The sequence below is a fragment of the Zonotrichia albicollis genome, chromosome 16, assembly GCF_047830755.1.
Source record: "Zonotrichia albicollis isolate bZonAlb1 chromosome 16, bZonAlb1.hap1, whole genome shotgun sequence".
Classification (NCBI taxonomy): domain Eukaryota; kingdom Metazoa; phylum Chordata; class Aves; order Passeriformes; family Passerellidae; genus Zonotrichia; species Zonotrichia albicollis.
The window spans coordinates 7,465,933-7,481,569 of NC_133834.1; the positions used below are offsets into that span (position 1 = coordinate 7,465,933).

Genomic DNA, 15,637 nt, shown 5'->3' on the forward strand with positions numbered 1-15,637 from the left:
TTTCATGCAAAAATTAGAATATCTCAGGTATCTCTGGACTACATTTTTCATAACTTTCAGAGGTAAAAGGAGCCTGTACAGTTCCTCACTGGTTCCACAACTGAATCTCCCTGACCACAGCTTGGCACAACACTGAAAGGGGCTGTTTCCTCTCTGCTGGGGGAGGAGGGAATTCTGTCTCCAAGCACCAGCTATGCTGTAACTGGGGCAACCAAGCTGAGGGCTGAAAGGCAGTGTCAGAGCAGTTCACCAGGCTGTGACAGGCAGAGGGACTGGTAACAAGGGCGCCTGCAGGTAGTACCTGCCCTTACCCTGCTCACTGTGCATCCTGTGCATGGGTGAGGCATGCAGGTGTCTTTCTTTTCCTCTTTCCCATTTCTTTTGACTTGGGCTTGTTTTTCTTGGCAATTAATGTGTGGTTCTGCTGTAAAACACAGCTGGGGGGCCCAGGGTCCCTGAGGCATTAGAAGAGAACAGGCAGCAGGGAGGAAACTGGTGTTGGAGAAAGTGGGAAGGGCAGGGTTTAAGAAAGTCTTGCTTGAAGAGTATCTGGGGGGAGTCAGAAAGATTGAGGTGAAAAGTGAGCTTGAGAGGAATGGTGAAAAAAAGAGCATGGGGGTTTGGAGGAAGAGAGAGCTTATTGTTGAAAACAAAGAATGTGAGAGCTGATTTTTCTTCTTCCTGGCAACTGGGATAGAAGCTGATGGACACCTTGTGTAGTACCTGAAATGAACCTCTCATTCTTTTTCAGTGCATGTAACTAGGATGTTCACACTGAGGAAGAAGACCAAAAAATTCTAAGCAAACAGAAAAGTCAAAACAAAATAAAGCCAACAGAGAGCCTGAGTCTCCTGAGGGTAAGTTCCTTCTGCTGTGACTGTGAAAGATCAATAACTTTGTCAAAACTTCAGATGCAATTGGAATTGGCCATTACTGGTGGTTAGTGGTTTGATATTGCAAGAAGGCTTATTAAAAGACACATGTTCTTGTTAAATATTCTTTGGACTTAATCCTTTATAACATACTTTTTATTAAGGATTTCTCTGTTCAAATATTAGATGTTTGAAATGTTACTTGGCAAATAAGTCAGGATTGTTTTAGGATGAACGATGGCTTTTTTAATGACACTTCTACCTTTAAGAATGAATGAATGGATATCCTAATGAACTGCATCATTTATTCATTTTAAAGTACCCTAAGGCCCAATCCTTTAGTCATTAATCAAGAGGAATTCCTGCTCTCTTTAATGAGTTATGTCTGGCAGTGATAATGTCTTTATTTCTGTGTGTGTGCAGGCATGCTGAGGAATACCAAGGAGATAAATCAAATCAGTCCTTGCTCAAATCTTATTTCTAAATGGACTTTACTTTGCAGAAGGCACAATTTTGTCTGCTAGAAACTAGGTTCCAGCAGCCTTGTTTTTCAGTGATACATCAGAAAGCAATAACTATGTGCTGAAAGTGTGTTAAAAGGATTTAAAAAAAATTATATCCTATTCAAACATTGTATTGGGTAATAACTTCCTCTTCCATGGTGATTTAACTCACTGGTGTTCAGATACAACACACTTCCACCTCCTTTTTCTCAGTGTCACTGTGTGTTCAGGAAATTGTTCTTTGGGAATCTCCTAAACAAGTTTGATTTAGGAAACTCAGAACAGACTATGGGTGAGGCTGTGGCCTATACTAAGGAAGGTTGCCATCCAAAAGCAAGGTTTAATAATTTTGTGAATATATCCTGACACAACTTTGTATGGCATCCTGGAGGCCATGTCAAAGTATTGTCACCTTGAAGAGGTGAAACATAGTCCTAAAACATGTCAGATATCCTGACATTTGTAGTACAACACTTTGCAGAGTACTTGTGAGCAATTTGTTCTCCCAGCAGCATCCTGGTAATAGCTTCTTCTATAATTGGCTCCTTGTAGACATTAAAATAATCTGGAGGGATTTTTTCCTCTCCCCAGTAATACAGTTCACACAACTTGGACTATTTCACTGTCAATTTGTCAGTCTCGTAGGATTTAACTTTCTAATGTCCAGAGTTTGTACTGTTACAAACATGTGGCATTTTTAGTATAATTTATTTAACTAATTTTAAGCAGTTTTCAGGGATATAAAAATAAGATTTTTTTTTAAACTGGCATTTACTGGTGTTTAGAAGTTTTATAAAATGACTGCAAAAAAAATGTTTTAATGAGGAGCCCACCAGAAGGAATGGCTGTTTCCTTGAAATTCAAAAAGCTGCCATATGTAATTTTCGATGAAAACTGAAGGACTCTGTTCCTTCTTCATTAATCTTTTTTGAAACAGAGTATTTCATAAACATCTTTGAAGTTGCTTGTCACTTCTGTCGAGTCAGGAAACAATTCCACGTGCAGTATGAGTCGTCGAAAGCAGTCAGTGAAATTACCGTTCCAGCGCACTCTTGCTTCTGCTTCAGATGAAACTCCAGGCTTGTATGAGGTATGTGCTCTCTCCCCTGCTGCCAGGGCATGCACACATTCCATGAGCTGGCAAATTCCCATTCTTTGCAGTGGGGTTTGGTGGGTATGGTGGTACAAGGTCAAAGGTTGAACTTGATGGCCTTGGAGATCTTTTCCAGTCTTAATGAACCAATGATCCCAACTATATTCATTGTATCTCTTGTGTTTTATCTCTGAGGGTATTTTGAGACATGCATCCCACTTGCCTGTGAGCTATCTTGGTAAAGTTCAGGCATCAGGACTGATGAAAAGTCCATCAGAAAGTCACCTCAGAAAACATGGAATGAACAGACAAAAGAAACCTATTACAAATCCTTACTGTGATGTGAAAGAAAGACAAGAGCTGAATTTGTTAACTTGTACTATTCTTCAGCTGTTACAAGGACTGAGTGTTCGAAGTAGATAGGTAATTAACAGAGGCCTAAGGAATAGGAATTTTCTAAATCTAAGCAAATATAAGAAGAAAAGAAGCAAGATAGTGATGTGGGGGGAATAGAAAGAACTAGATAATGTACCGTCCTCTCTTATTTATAAAAAAATACCTTGATTATGCAAAAAAAACCCCAAACCCAAGTATGACTGAGGTGTTCTGTAAAATTATCCTTATTCATGTGGAGAATGAGTGGATGGTCAAATGCCTGTATGACCTATGTATTTGCTTTTTGTACTAATTGATGTTTAATCCTGTTCTGGCGCTAACAAGGCTTTTTAAATTTCTGTGCTTTGTAAAACTTTTCCTTTTGTTTTCCCAATTTCAGCTTGTTCTAGAGAAAAGTCGTTATCCTCCTTTGATGCAGGAGACATCATGGACTTTGGCAGCTCCCTTCAAAGAACAGCCGCACTACCGAAGCCCCAGTGACTCCATAGCTAATAACTACACTCTTACTGCACGGGATTTAAAATTAAAACATATCAAAAAAATGAAGTCCTTTTCAATGATAGAGATATCACAGCCTTCATTGTGTATCCATATTTGAATGTGTTTATAAGTTCAGAGTCAGTATAGACAAATTTGCCAATACATGCATAACTTCAATAAATGTTTCGCATTTACTAGTTATGTTCATCCCTCCAAATAATCACAGAGTGCTTCTCTGTGACATTGTATTTTTTTCTTATTTCATTATGTGATTAATTATCTTAGCTCTGTTTTTCACCAATATGAAATACCTTATTTGAAAATGATGCCTCTATGTGATTTTTCTTAACTGAGATTTAAAACTGCAGGGAAAAAGAGGCGATGGAGTTCTGACAGGTAATGTACTCTAATGGTTTAAAGACAGAGATTATTACAGTAAATCTGGTTTCAGTTGTGATTTAATATTTCTTTTTACTGAATGCTGTGTTAAGCATCAAAGCATGAGAAGGTAAGGCCCCACAAAAAATGTACCTGCATCAAGACTGGCTTTTGAGTCACAAGATTTTAATAAGAAAATCACATGAAAATACATTATGATATTGGGCAACCTAAATAACTGTCCTGGTATGTTTGACTCTGATAGAACTGCTCATAAAATACTGCCTCTCTGAATGATACTGGGCAGTTGTAAGGTTTGCATGCTTGCATCCTTTATGTTAAAGTAGTATATTATACTATGCAATTTTAATGAGAGTTTTTTATTGAATAATTGAAATACTTCCATAGGTCATACTTGTCCTCAGTGTAGCACAAGTGGTTTATATAATCTGTGTCATACATTACTGCTTCTTTATGCACTAAACTTGTGTTCTTTTTTTCAAAAGTTCTTTGTTAAAGAGTGTGAGTCGCATTTCACTGAGTGTACCTGCTCATACACCAGACCTGCATGTCATAAATTATACAAACAACCAGCCACTGACCCCAGAAGAACAATTTGCTCTTATGGATTTACATGAGAAGGAGATAAGTAAGCGAGAAAAGATACCTTCAAGTGATGATTTAGAGGTATTTATATAATTTCTTTTTAAGATGAAAGTAGCAGCAGTAATCATCTGAAAGGCAGCAGTAATCATCTGAAAGATATCTAGAAACTGTTTACTAAAAGGAAGCTGAGAAAAGCAGGCAGTACATGAGGATTAGGAGATGCAAATACTCAGTATAGCAAACTGCTGTTAAATATTGTCAACTCTTTCATTTGTAGCTACTCTGATTTTTGTAAAGGCTTTGCAAATTAAGTATCTTCCCAAATTCTTAACTTATCATGTTGTTCTCTAGTACTTTTTTGATCAGTAATTTCATATGCTGAACTGAGTTCCAGTGGTCTATGTGCTTGCATCAACACCAGTGGAAGTGTTGTAAAAGATGTCAGTGCTTTAAAAGGAGTATAGATAGATACCCAAAATCCATTCTATTCAAACACCTTTCAATTACAGAAAAGTGATAGAAAAAGCTAAAAATACTTTGTAGTAATTAATTATCTGTCACAAAATTCATACAATAAGTGTAATCTTTGAAACATTTTTTAGCGGTACTGTCACTACATCCATAATGGAGTGCGAGAAGACATGCTGGCACCTCAGGATAAGGAAGTGGTGAAAAAAATTTTAAAACCTTTTCCAGTTCACATTTTTCCTGGCCCAGAGCCGGAGGAATACCTGGCACGTTTAAAAGGAGAGATTAGGAATGATTATCGTATCAGCATCATGAAAGCCATTGGTAAGACTCACAATCTCTGAGCAGTTCTAACTGTGTAGACATTTACTGCCCTTTGAAAACAAATCTCCTTCTATTCTTAGCATTCCATGGAGAATTCTTTTGGGGTCAGTAGAACTATAGTAGATCTCTGAGAGAAAATAACCTGTGATCATGCTATATAGCACTCAACAATGTCAACAAATATCTATTTATGAAACCTTACATCCTATCAGGTGGAGAGATGGAATGAAAAATTTTCTCCTGTCTTCTATTTTTAGAACCAGGACCAATTATCTTTTCCCCCCCCCTTTAATAATTTTAGAGTTAAACTTGTGATTTGTTTATTGTGCTGTAATTTATGCTAAAAGCATACAAATAACTATATAACTATATTAGTTTTAAATGTGCAGAATTCTACTTCTTCCTGAACTATGAAGATACAGTGGTTTTGAATGTATTTTTTAGCTACATATGCAGTCTAACCATGATATATATGATTTGTTCTAGTTGATTATATCTTGTTGGATCCAGCTGAGAGGAAGAGACTTTCTATTCAAAGCACCCCACGCCCTTTTCCCCGGAGAATTATCTGTGCACCGGTCCCATGGCACAGCTCTTACGAAGAGTCAAAAAGTTGGAATGAAAGCAATCTGTTCATAGTGAATTCAATGATGCCTGTTTTGCAAGAGCTCTGGCTTTCTCAGTAAGATGGCTTGTTCATTGGACCTTAATGAAATGTAGCATGTTTTTATTTAATTATTTGCTTAGAGTGCATCTGCTGACTTCTCTACAGACAATCCTGGGGGAGCCACTAGATAGAAAGTGGTAAAATATGTCTATTTTGTAAATAGTTCTTGTTTTTTGAGCCTCTAAGAATTTCAGCATAAAATGATTGTTTTCTGCAATCTCTGAATGAATGTGTTACATGACATGAAAAGATCATCTCCTTTGTTAAAAGGTGCTATGCCTAAATTAAGATCCAGTGCTCAAGTAAATGATGATTTGGAATTCTCATCCTGGTTGCTGTTATGAACAAAATTAATTCTTAAAACTGAGTATCTTTCAAATATTTGTAGTTGAATTTGCCCTGGGGACACTTGAAAATTCAGATGTGTTATCTTAGGAAGATAATATGGTTATTAGTAATTCTGAGAGCTGGTTTTGCATTTAAGAAACATTCGCAGGAATTTAAGCTTGTGTGTTACACACTGTGATATTTGCCATGCTGCTGAAGTCTCATTTTTTTCCCCATAGAGTAGTCAGGATAGCTACTTAATAATATGGAATAGAAGCAGCTGGTTTCATTCTGTATGTTCTTTAAGGACTGGATACACCAATGAATCTAGGAAAAAGAGAAAGCAATTTTAGCAAAGAATTAAGAGTTTTAAATACAGCAAGTACAACTAAAATTTATGAAACTCTTTATGTTTGTTGATAAAAAACCCAGTCAGGAATGCACTTGTTGGACAGCTTGGCGATGGAGTGATACTTACAAATGAAATTACATTTTTAGTGTTTCTAACACACTTGAGACCTTCCTGACTATATTTCATGGATGTTTTTTTTTTTTTAAACATGATTCCCTGAGGATCTGTCTGTGTTCCCCTCCCCTAGGTACAGCCACCTGCGCTTTGTCCGCACTGCAGAGGTGCTCTGTGGCCGCCTGCCCCTGCTGCCCACGGAGTTCGAGGGCATCGTTCGGAGGCACTGCCTGGAAGCTCGGGATATCCTTCAGCACAAGTCAGTGCCAGCTCTGGGGGCTGTAGATAAATAGAATATCTCAGGGTCTGACTTATATCAAGGCCTGTTTTTAAAACAGATCTTAGATGGAGATGACAGCAGCCCCAGCCAAAGGGTGCCAAAGCAAAGGGGGGAATAGCCCTCAGAGGAGTAAACACTGGGATGCTGTCAGAGCCTTTGGAGCTGCAGGAGTGCTTGTGCAAGAATAAATAGTAATAAACTATGAATAAATGGAGACTGGAATTCAGAAGGTTTCTGGCCATGAGAGGAGTGGAGTCTATATCTGTAAAAATCTTGATGGAAAATCTTTTTTTTTAAATTACAGAAATCAGTCAATTTAAGAAAGAGAATATATGAGATACATGATGGAAAGTATTTGTATTCTGCTGCCTGAGATATCTTACATACTTGTTTCTCATTTAATGCTAATAATTGAATATTGTTTCACAATCAATAAAACAGTATAATTTACTGTTGTTTTTTCTATTACTATTAATTTAAACTAGTCATAATGGTTCATTATAACAAGCATCCTTAGCTTTAAAACTCAGGCTTCCTCTAAGTCCTGGAAGGTTTTGTTTGATATCTAATTATCAATTCTCTTCTAGCCCTTTGGATTTTACTCATTCTTTGGGTGATTTCTGAGTTTAGATTTCGTTGCAAGGAGCAAAGTAAGACTAACAGACCTTTAAAAACTTTGTATTATTTCATTGTAGGTGGATTCCAACTTGTGCATCTATTTTTATTGATAAGAAAAATATGTGGCTTCCTTTTGCTCCTCAAAGGGACTCGGATTCCTCTAAGAAAGTTGAAAGCTATTTTAGCTCCGTGGCAGCTCTAATGTCATTACAATTGCGTGAAATGGTTATTAACTCCTTAGAAGATCTTCTTGCATTTTTTATGATCCACAAGGTATGTGCTTTTAGGTATATGTATAGTTTTCTGTCTTACAGGAAGATAGTTCATATAGCCATAAAATCCTAGTGCTCTTTGAGGGGTAAAATGTCCCAAATGACTCTTGCCTCCATAAAAAAATGTCTGTATCCTTCAAAGGCTGGTTCTATACTCAGTGGATTTTTTGCATGGTCAAGAACTGCTTGAATGATCTTCATTTTATTCCTATAGCTCACTTCTTTGTAAATTTTCCCTTCTTTTCCCTAAGGGTGGCAATGACTTTGAGGAGCCATATCAAGGAATGCAGTTCTTTCTGTCTCAGATACTCATAGTGAAGCTCCGTGTGAAAGAGCCTGATATTGTCTTTGAGCCGCCCTTGCCAGCATGTTGGGATTTAATCAGTCATTGCTTCCAGAAGATCCTGCAGAGTTCTGAGGAGCTCCCAAAGGTGCTGGATAAGTTATAGCTGCATACAAAATACAGTATTAATAACAACTAGCTATAATATAAAAAGTTATGAATGAGGCTGAAGACTGACATAGAAGATAAAGATGAGGATTGTGAATCATGAACTATACAAGCCTTTTAGTTATAGAAGACATTTTTCAGATTCAGGTTATATTGAAGCACTGCTTTGATTTTCTCACTATGAGTAACCAAGTGTTAATTATGGATCAGAGCATTTTCACATTGCACTATTTTAACCAAATAGTGATTCATTTAATGTGGTAGGGGAATGGGTAATAGAATACTTTTTTGAAATTTATTTTGCTATTCTGTGTCTTGTTACAGTGTTTGTAATGATTTCCTTTAGGTAGAAAAAATTCTATTTCCGGAATTACGAAGAGGTGATCTCACTCTTAATACAGTCAAGCCACAAGAGTCATTGTTTTTAGACTATATAAACAAACTTGAAAAGATCTATGAAAGCAACATAGTTGGTCCACAGAAGTAAGTTTTGGCTGGTAACTCCATTGCCCTTCCAAACAGTTTCATAGCACTGTCCATTTGACTAAATAGAAAATTTGAGTGTATTTTATGTTTCTTTCTATAGAAAAACCTTTCATCAGAAACTTATGTTTGTTTTTGTGGTCTTCTGTGTTTAAGGTATTTAAATGTGTACAAGAAGTACAGCAATCTTTTGAACAACAAATCACGGCAAGATGTCTCAAAATTTTTGGAAAAAGTTCCTTCTTTAGATGCTTTAACTGAGGTAATGTGTTCCTGACAAGTGCAGCATGTCCATACAGCTGCTAAAACATCACACATGACTTCCTAACTTATTGCCTCAAGATCAAATCACTTATTTCACCCTTGGGAATGCTAGGGAGTGCTCAATTTACATAGCCCCTTACTTTGGGGCTGCTGTGCAAGTGTAGGAGGAGGTTTCTTTATAACCTTCTGTCAGTTCTGTTGTTCTTTCTTAGCAGAAAGGCTGCCCAGAGTATTTGGTCAATCTGCAGCTTGCTTGTCTTTTAAATGTTTTGTCCTCAGTCAGCCCTGTCTATTCTTCCCTTTGCATCCCTGAGTTAGAATGTGGATAAATGCTTCCCTAGGCAGCTTGGGGTCTTCCCTCTTATGGCAAATTACTGTGCAAAGCTTTCAGCCCTGGAATCTGTGGATAAATTCAGGTCTCTGGAAAGATAAAAATGACTTTTCCTTCTTCTGTTTATAATAAATGATCCAGTTTTTTGGATGGAAACTATTAGTTGTGTCAGATTTTTCCGCTGTAGACTTTCAGGAAAAATAACAGATTTATTATATTCTGTTCTTAGAAGATTGACAGCTTCACAAAACTGAAAGGAGAGATTGCTTCTATGGATATCACTGTTCCTCTGGCCATGTTCTGTCTGGATGCTCTACAACTGAATGAGGAGCTCTGCAGTCGGACCCAGAATCTCAAAGACACATTGATTGAATTTGAAGTGATGGAAAACAGGCGGTTAAATCAAAGGTACCTGTTTGCATGGGAGCTTCTTGGTGTCTGCCTGCAGTGCTGCTGTATGTCTGTATAAATATGAGACACCTTTACTCATCTGCTGGGGTTTTTAGTCCTGACCAGACAAGTACAAGATGGGCAGCCTGGCTGAGCAGGGAACTTTGGATAGAACTCACAGGGGAAAAAAAAAAGTACAATGTATGAAGAAATCTTTTTTTTTTTTTCAAAGACAAAATAATTTTACTAGATCTTGCCTCTCTCTTCATTTACAATCCCAGTGATATGTCTGTTCTCTTTTTTGTTGAAGAATTTGTGATGACTTTGACTTTATTGCAAAGAGAATGAGTGAGGTGCCTCAGAGCACTGAACAGCTAGTGGAATCTGAAGCATTCTTAAAGAAATCCAGTGATGTTACTGTTATTAAACTGAAAAAGGATCTTGAAAAGGCAGCACAAAGGCTGCAAGTCCTCATGGACTATGCTGATCTCTCTGGTATGTCTAACTACAGAATATAAAATTTCCATATGAGAATATTTATATATAAATAATGAGCTTTGCATGCCTAAATGTTGCATCTTCTAGGGTGCTAGTGGAAAGTTCCAAAGGAGGTAGAAAATAAATAAAAAGAATTCAGTAGAGGCCAGAATGTACCAGTGCAGCAAGGAATGCTAGAGGAATGGCACATATACAGAGCTTTTTGACCTGTTTTAGGTATTATCAGGTCAATATTCTGTAATCTGGCCAAATGATGTTACACCTCTGTGTTATTAAATAAAAATTCTCCACATAAAAGCCATCCAAAAAGCCATGTCCTAAGGCTCTATGACAGCATGTAGAAAGTGTGAGAACTTGCATCTCTGCAGCTGAGGATTAGATCAGAACAGGCCTGTAGTTTCTTTGCTGTCATGGTTTGCTGGTTTTAGTTAATATGAAGGCTGTTCTCTAAGACTGAGGATACGCCTGGAGAAGTTACTTTTAGTTTGTGTTTTTATCCAAAGCAAAAATGTAATTCACAGATGCAGTTTGTTATTTGCTGCACCTAAAAAGGGAGAGCAGTTAAATGAATGCAGACCTATTTTAGTGTCAGGACAATACTGTTTCCTTGAGCAGAATACACCTTGGATCAGACAATGATAGAAATAACAAAGATATTTCATGTTCATTAGACTTCATTTGTGATGAAAATTAGGATGCCTATGGAAGCCAGGACAATTTTCTGTTACATTTTGGACTGGAGTGTTTGCAATTCAGTATTTCATAATTACATTTTCTCTGTAGCTGGGTTTATAAACATGTGTCCTACATTAGTTATAATGACCTAAGTGCACTGAGCAAACAGACAAGTATGAATATGGAGATGTGTGCTCACCTTGTAGTTGTGATGCTCTAGCTTTTGTGAATAATTCAGCATTTACAGATTGAGGACTAGAAATGGTTTAAACATTTATTAACTTTTGTAGGTATAATATACATTTAGTTAGGAGTGGTCTCGCTGTGTGTAGTTGAATGGAATTGATATTCTGGAATACCTGTTCTCACTAACTGTCTCTGCCTAGCTTACATCTTATTTAGATAATTTCACATTCTTTACTTGATTTTACAGTTTTGCTGTCAATCAGACTTGTTTTAGGGAAGAGTTTCTTTGCAGTAAAGATAATCCAGCCACCAGTTTCTTTGCTTATTCCTAAATATAGTTTAACTATTTGCTTGGTAGTAGCCATTCTATTATATAATAACCATTCTATTAAATCATTGATTAAAGGGTATTTTCTTAAAGGTGACTATATTTTTTATTTTAGATGAGGACATAAACCTGAACAGCACAGTTTTCCTTTGGCTTGATGAGATAAAGAAAATATTTGAAAATAGTAAAAATATGTTGAATGACAGGAGGGCTGAGGTGGAGAAGGCATTGTTTGAAAGGTATGGTGTTAAGTAATTTTTTTTCACTGGGTATTTTTAAAGAAAAAAAAAATCTCAGGATGAGTAGAAGGGAGATAATTTCAAAGAAGGAAAACTTAGAAGAAACCTGAGAAAGTAAGGAATAAATCTAGCTTGTAGTATTATGGAGATTTCTGAAAATTACTATTGATAAGGGTGGATTTGAGTGTCCCTACACTTCAATAGATCTGAAAGGAGGAATGGAGGATTGGTCCAGAATATTCATAATTTTATGTTGATATATTGATTAGTACAGCAGTACACATAGTTTTGTTACATTGTTTTCACTCTTCCTTTATTTTCTCCAGGTAGTAGAGGTAGCAAATGTAAGTAAAGTAAATCAATTGTGAGGGTTGAAAATGAGCCTTGAATTCTAAGCCTGTGAACTGCATAATATTGATATAAGTGATTAGTGAGCTGTCACTGGCATCTGTGTTTGAATCAGATTTCATGTGACAGTGCCTGTTGTAATTAATAAAATAAATGAAGCCTGAAAAGGAATGAAACACAACATCATATTACCTTAGCTATCTTTATCTTAGGTGTTCTCAGTTTAGGGAAATTCTTGAAGTTTATAATAAAGACTTAGAAAGCTTCAAAAAGCGTGGAGATATTGTGACTGCAGAAGAATTGAGGAAGAATACTCAGATGCTGGAAAAGTTAAATAAGAATATAGCTGATGCTCTGGCAGAATTTGAGGTTAGTATTTATTAATTGAGTATGGAGTGGGTTGCAATGTGCTGGATGAGCAAAAGTTTGGTTCCTGCTCTGATTTTTTTTCAGTGTTCTGGCCATATATTGTTAAGATGGCTTTAAAATTTCCAAATTCACCAAGATGTGGCAAATATCTTCATGTGCCTATATGCTGGTTTGTCCCAACTACTGAGTTGAAGAGCAAATTTTGGGAAAAAGTATTTCAGGGACTTTTAAAAATTGAAATAATAAATTTCAGTGTTTCCAAGCAGTCAGTAGTACCAAGATGCTATCTAGAGAAAACAATTCTTCTGGCAGTGTTGGCAGAGGCAGAATGTAAGGGAGCTGGCATTTTTCCTGAATCATGATTTGTGCAATTTGTGCACTGTAGCTGTGTTTTCAGCCCCTCTGCTTGTTCTCTAATTAAACCCAAATGTATTTCAACTGTTTGTATGATTTCTATTTAACACTGATAGGCATTAAATATACATTTTAACACATAACATGAATTTCAAATGCTAAAAAACAAACTGGAGACCAAGATGTCTAGATTTTATTTAGGGCTTTCCAACTCACTGTATCATCCCAAGTTGAACAGTTTGTCTCAGCTTGTGACTCTGCTGGGAAATTAGAAGGGTTGTCTTTGAGAGATCCCACAGGCATTGTGAGGCTTAATTAATCTTCTAAATCACAGTGAGAGAATGAAATTTCTCCATATATGGAACCATAAGGGTCAAGATTTTAATTAAGTCCCACTCAAAAGAAAAAAATGGAACCAATTAATTGAGTTTAGAATTTAAATAAACTGGTAGTCCTGCACATCAACACTATTAATCTGATTTAAATGCATCTAGTATATTTAATTAGTGTGAGTTTACAGCATGGTTATAGGTAGATCTGAACAACTGATTAAGCCCAAGTTACTTAATACAGGATTGCAATGAGAGGTGTAGCCACACGATTTAAATGACATGACAATTAGCTCAGTCAATGTATGAGTTTAAATACTATCTTAGAATATGAATCTTTATGTTTTTTCTGCCTGCAGCTCATATTGAATGATTACAAGTTTTATGAAAGGCCTGTTAGCATTATAAAAGCACAGACTCAGGACTCAGTCTGAATTCAGTGTCTACATTTCAGACAGCATTTCTCTGTGCTTCACCTCCCTACCTGTAAAATGAAGATGACAATACTTTTACAAAATCTAAATCTTTGCACATTGATTTTTACTGTAAAATCTTTTGGATGAAGACAATATCTTACCATGAATAAACACAGCAATGAACACCTGTTTTGGTGGGAGCTCCCAGATAATTCTGTAAAAGAAAAAATCTATTCACAAGTTTAAAAAAAATCCCAAAAGCCTCTCTAGCTGAGGGGCTTACATTTGGATTTCACTGTGGATTGGAAACTTGTGAGCCTTGTTTCACTGAATTCCATGGTACATTATTGTATTCTAAAATGGATTTGGATTTTAAAATTTATTTGAGTAGTAAAAGATACCCTCAAATACTGAGTTAACCATTGGACTTGATCTTAGAAGGGTTTAGGTTGGAAAATACCTCTGTGATTCTGTGAAAGGACCAGGGGAATTTTCAAGAACACTGTTACTTAATGGACCTAAAATCCACAGGCCTATATCAACAGATCTGTGACATGTCAAATAATTGTGTATTGTCTGTTGAGAAGTTTAAATAACAATAGGAATTTTTGATGGGAATAACATGCTTTTCTTTTTCCCCCTAAAGGGTATTACTTATGAAGAAGGTTTGCTTGGGCAGGAGAAGAGTCAATTTCCTCTCTTGCAATCTATAATTACAACCAAAGAACCTTATGAGCAGCTTTGGGTAACAGCATATGCTTTCCATATCAAATCTGAGGAATGGATGAATGGTGAGGCTTTGATGTTCATTTGAAGAAACGTGTTATTTGCAGTTAGTTAAGTAGAAGCTGAGAGGGTTGATTAGTCATGAGAAAATAATTTTAAGGAATAAATGCTGTTAAGCAGTGTGAAATAGAGTTACTGACTTGGATTTTGCATGAAGATAATTTTTTGTAGCACAGTTGATTTCCAGTTAAAGGACAATGATGAAAAATAGCTGTAATTAAACCACCCTGGGAATCTCCTTGTGCTGAAGTGCCTGCTGTGCTTTTTTTGTGCTGCTGTATTCAGGACCTCTTCTGCAATTGAATGCTGATGAAGTTACTGAAGAGGTTGGAAGTATGTGGAGGACCATGTACAAGCTCTGCAAGAGCTTCCCAGATGTGCCTGTGCCCAGGCGCATGGCAGAATCCATGAAATTCAAGCTTGATAAATTTAAACAGCATCTTCCTGTCCTGTCCATTGTCTGCAATCGTGGAATGAAGCAGAGACACTGGCAGCAGGTACTTTAAACTCTGCTTTAGCTGGGGAAATATTCTTCCATAGAAACTGTCAGTCCAATATCTTTTATCCTGTGACATGATAGATGCAGTTTTGAAATTTGTAATGTCACAGGCAAACGCTTCTTTAAATTAATAATTTGTGGTAGAAAAGCAAATTAGGGTGTCGGACTAATACTTGGTTGGAATTTGTTGCTTGCTGTTGGAAAGTATTTTATAAAAAGACATCTTGATAATAGATTTATTTCTTACTTTATTTTCAGATTGGTAAAATTGTAGGATGTGAGATCAGTCCAGATGAAAACACTAACCTTAAATACATGTTGGACCGTGGACTCTCAAAATTTATTGAAGAGTAAGAAGTTTAATCTAGTCTCATTTTTTAGACATTGTATTTAATAGATCAGATACCAAATATTAGTTCTTTTGGGGTTTTGTGTGCTGTTAGAACATGCTGTAAAATCAGCTATATTTATCAAGGTGTGAACTGTCAGTTGTTCTTGTAGCACAGAGGCATAAAAATCCAGTTGTATTCCTAAATCACTTTATTTGCTGATTTAGAATTTTCTGTCTGTATTTGTCTTCCAATTAATGTCAATATCTCTAACTTGGTGAAGCTGAAAGTGGAAAATATTCCTTGAAGAAAGAGTTTAAGATAATATTAAGAAATTAATATGAAAGGTAGTCTGGTATGCAGCTCTACCTGCAACTGCTTTTTTTCTTTTGCTCTTCAGCTATGTTACAAAAACCTTTCAAATGTATGTTTAATTTCAATTTAGAATAGAACCTATTGGAGCAGCTGCAAGTAAGGAGTATTCCTTGCAGAAATCAATAGAGAAAATGAAATCAGAGTGGGTCAATGTGCACTTTGGTTTGTCCAAGTACAGGGATACTGTAAGTAAACACTAAATCAATATATATATCTGAAAATAATTACTTTGACTCT

General features: G+C 36.3%; 1 protein-coding gene across 11 annotated transcripts in view; it reads left to right on the forward strand.

Moving 5' to 3' along the window:
- The first annotated feature begins 191 nt into the window (after positions 1–191).
- DNAH3 (dynein axonemal heavy chain 3) overlaps positions 192–15,637 on the forward strand; it is a 56,347-nt gene continuing 40,901 nt past the window's right edge. For 3 of the 11 annotated variants that reach the window (XM_074552918.1, XM_074552924.1, XM_074552925.1), the window contains exons 1-21: positions 193–338; positions 752–857; positions 2,358–2,465; positions 3,244–3,448; positions 3,713–3,740; positions 4,229–4,409; positions 4,931–5,120; positions 5,607–5,802; positions 6,714–6,839; positions 7,556–7,751; positions 8,002–8,181; positions 8,548–8,684; positions 8,841–8,946; positions 9,509–9,687; positions 9,980–10,164; positions 11,472–11,595; positions 12,156–12,312; positions 14,058–14,202; positions 14,483–14,694; positions 14,955–15,046; positions 15,471–15,585. In XM_074552918.1, the coding sequence (XP_074409019.1) occupies positions 2,382–2,465; positions 3,244–3,448; positions 3,713–3,740; positions 4,229–4,409; positions 4,931–5,120; positions 5,607–5,802; positions 6,714–6,839; positions 7,556–7,751; positions 8,002–8,181; positions 8,548–8,684; positions 8,841–8,946; positions 9,509–9,687; positions 9,980–10,164; positions 11,472–11,595; positions 12,156–12,312; positions 14,058–14,202; positions 14,483–14,694; positions 14,955–15,046; positions 15,471–15,585 (2,838 nt within the window). In that variant the 5' untranslated portion in view covers positions 193–338; positions 752–857; positions 2,358–2,381. Of the gene's footprint in view, positions 352–751; positions 858–2,312; positions 2,466–3,243; positions 3,449–3,712; positions 3,741–4,228; positions 4,410–4,930; positions 5,121–5,606; positions 5,803–6,713; positions 6,840–7,555; positions 7,752–8,001; positions 8,182–8,547; positions 8,685–8,840; positions 8,947–9,508; positions 9,688–9,979; positions 10,165–11,471; positions 11,596–12,155; positions 12,313–14,057; positions 14,203–14,482; positions 14,695–14,954; positions 15,047–15,470; positions 15,586–15,637 lie in introns of those variants that run through there. The other 8 variants (XM_026793695.2, XM_074552919.1, XM_026793696.2 and 5 more) reach the window with 8 other exon arrangements.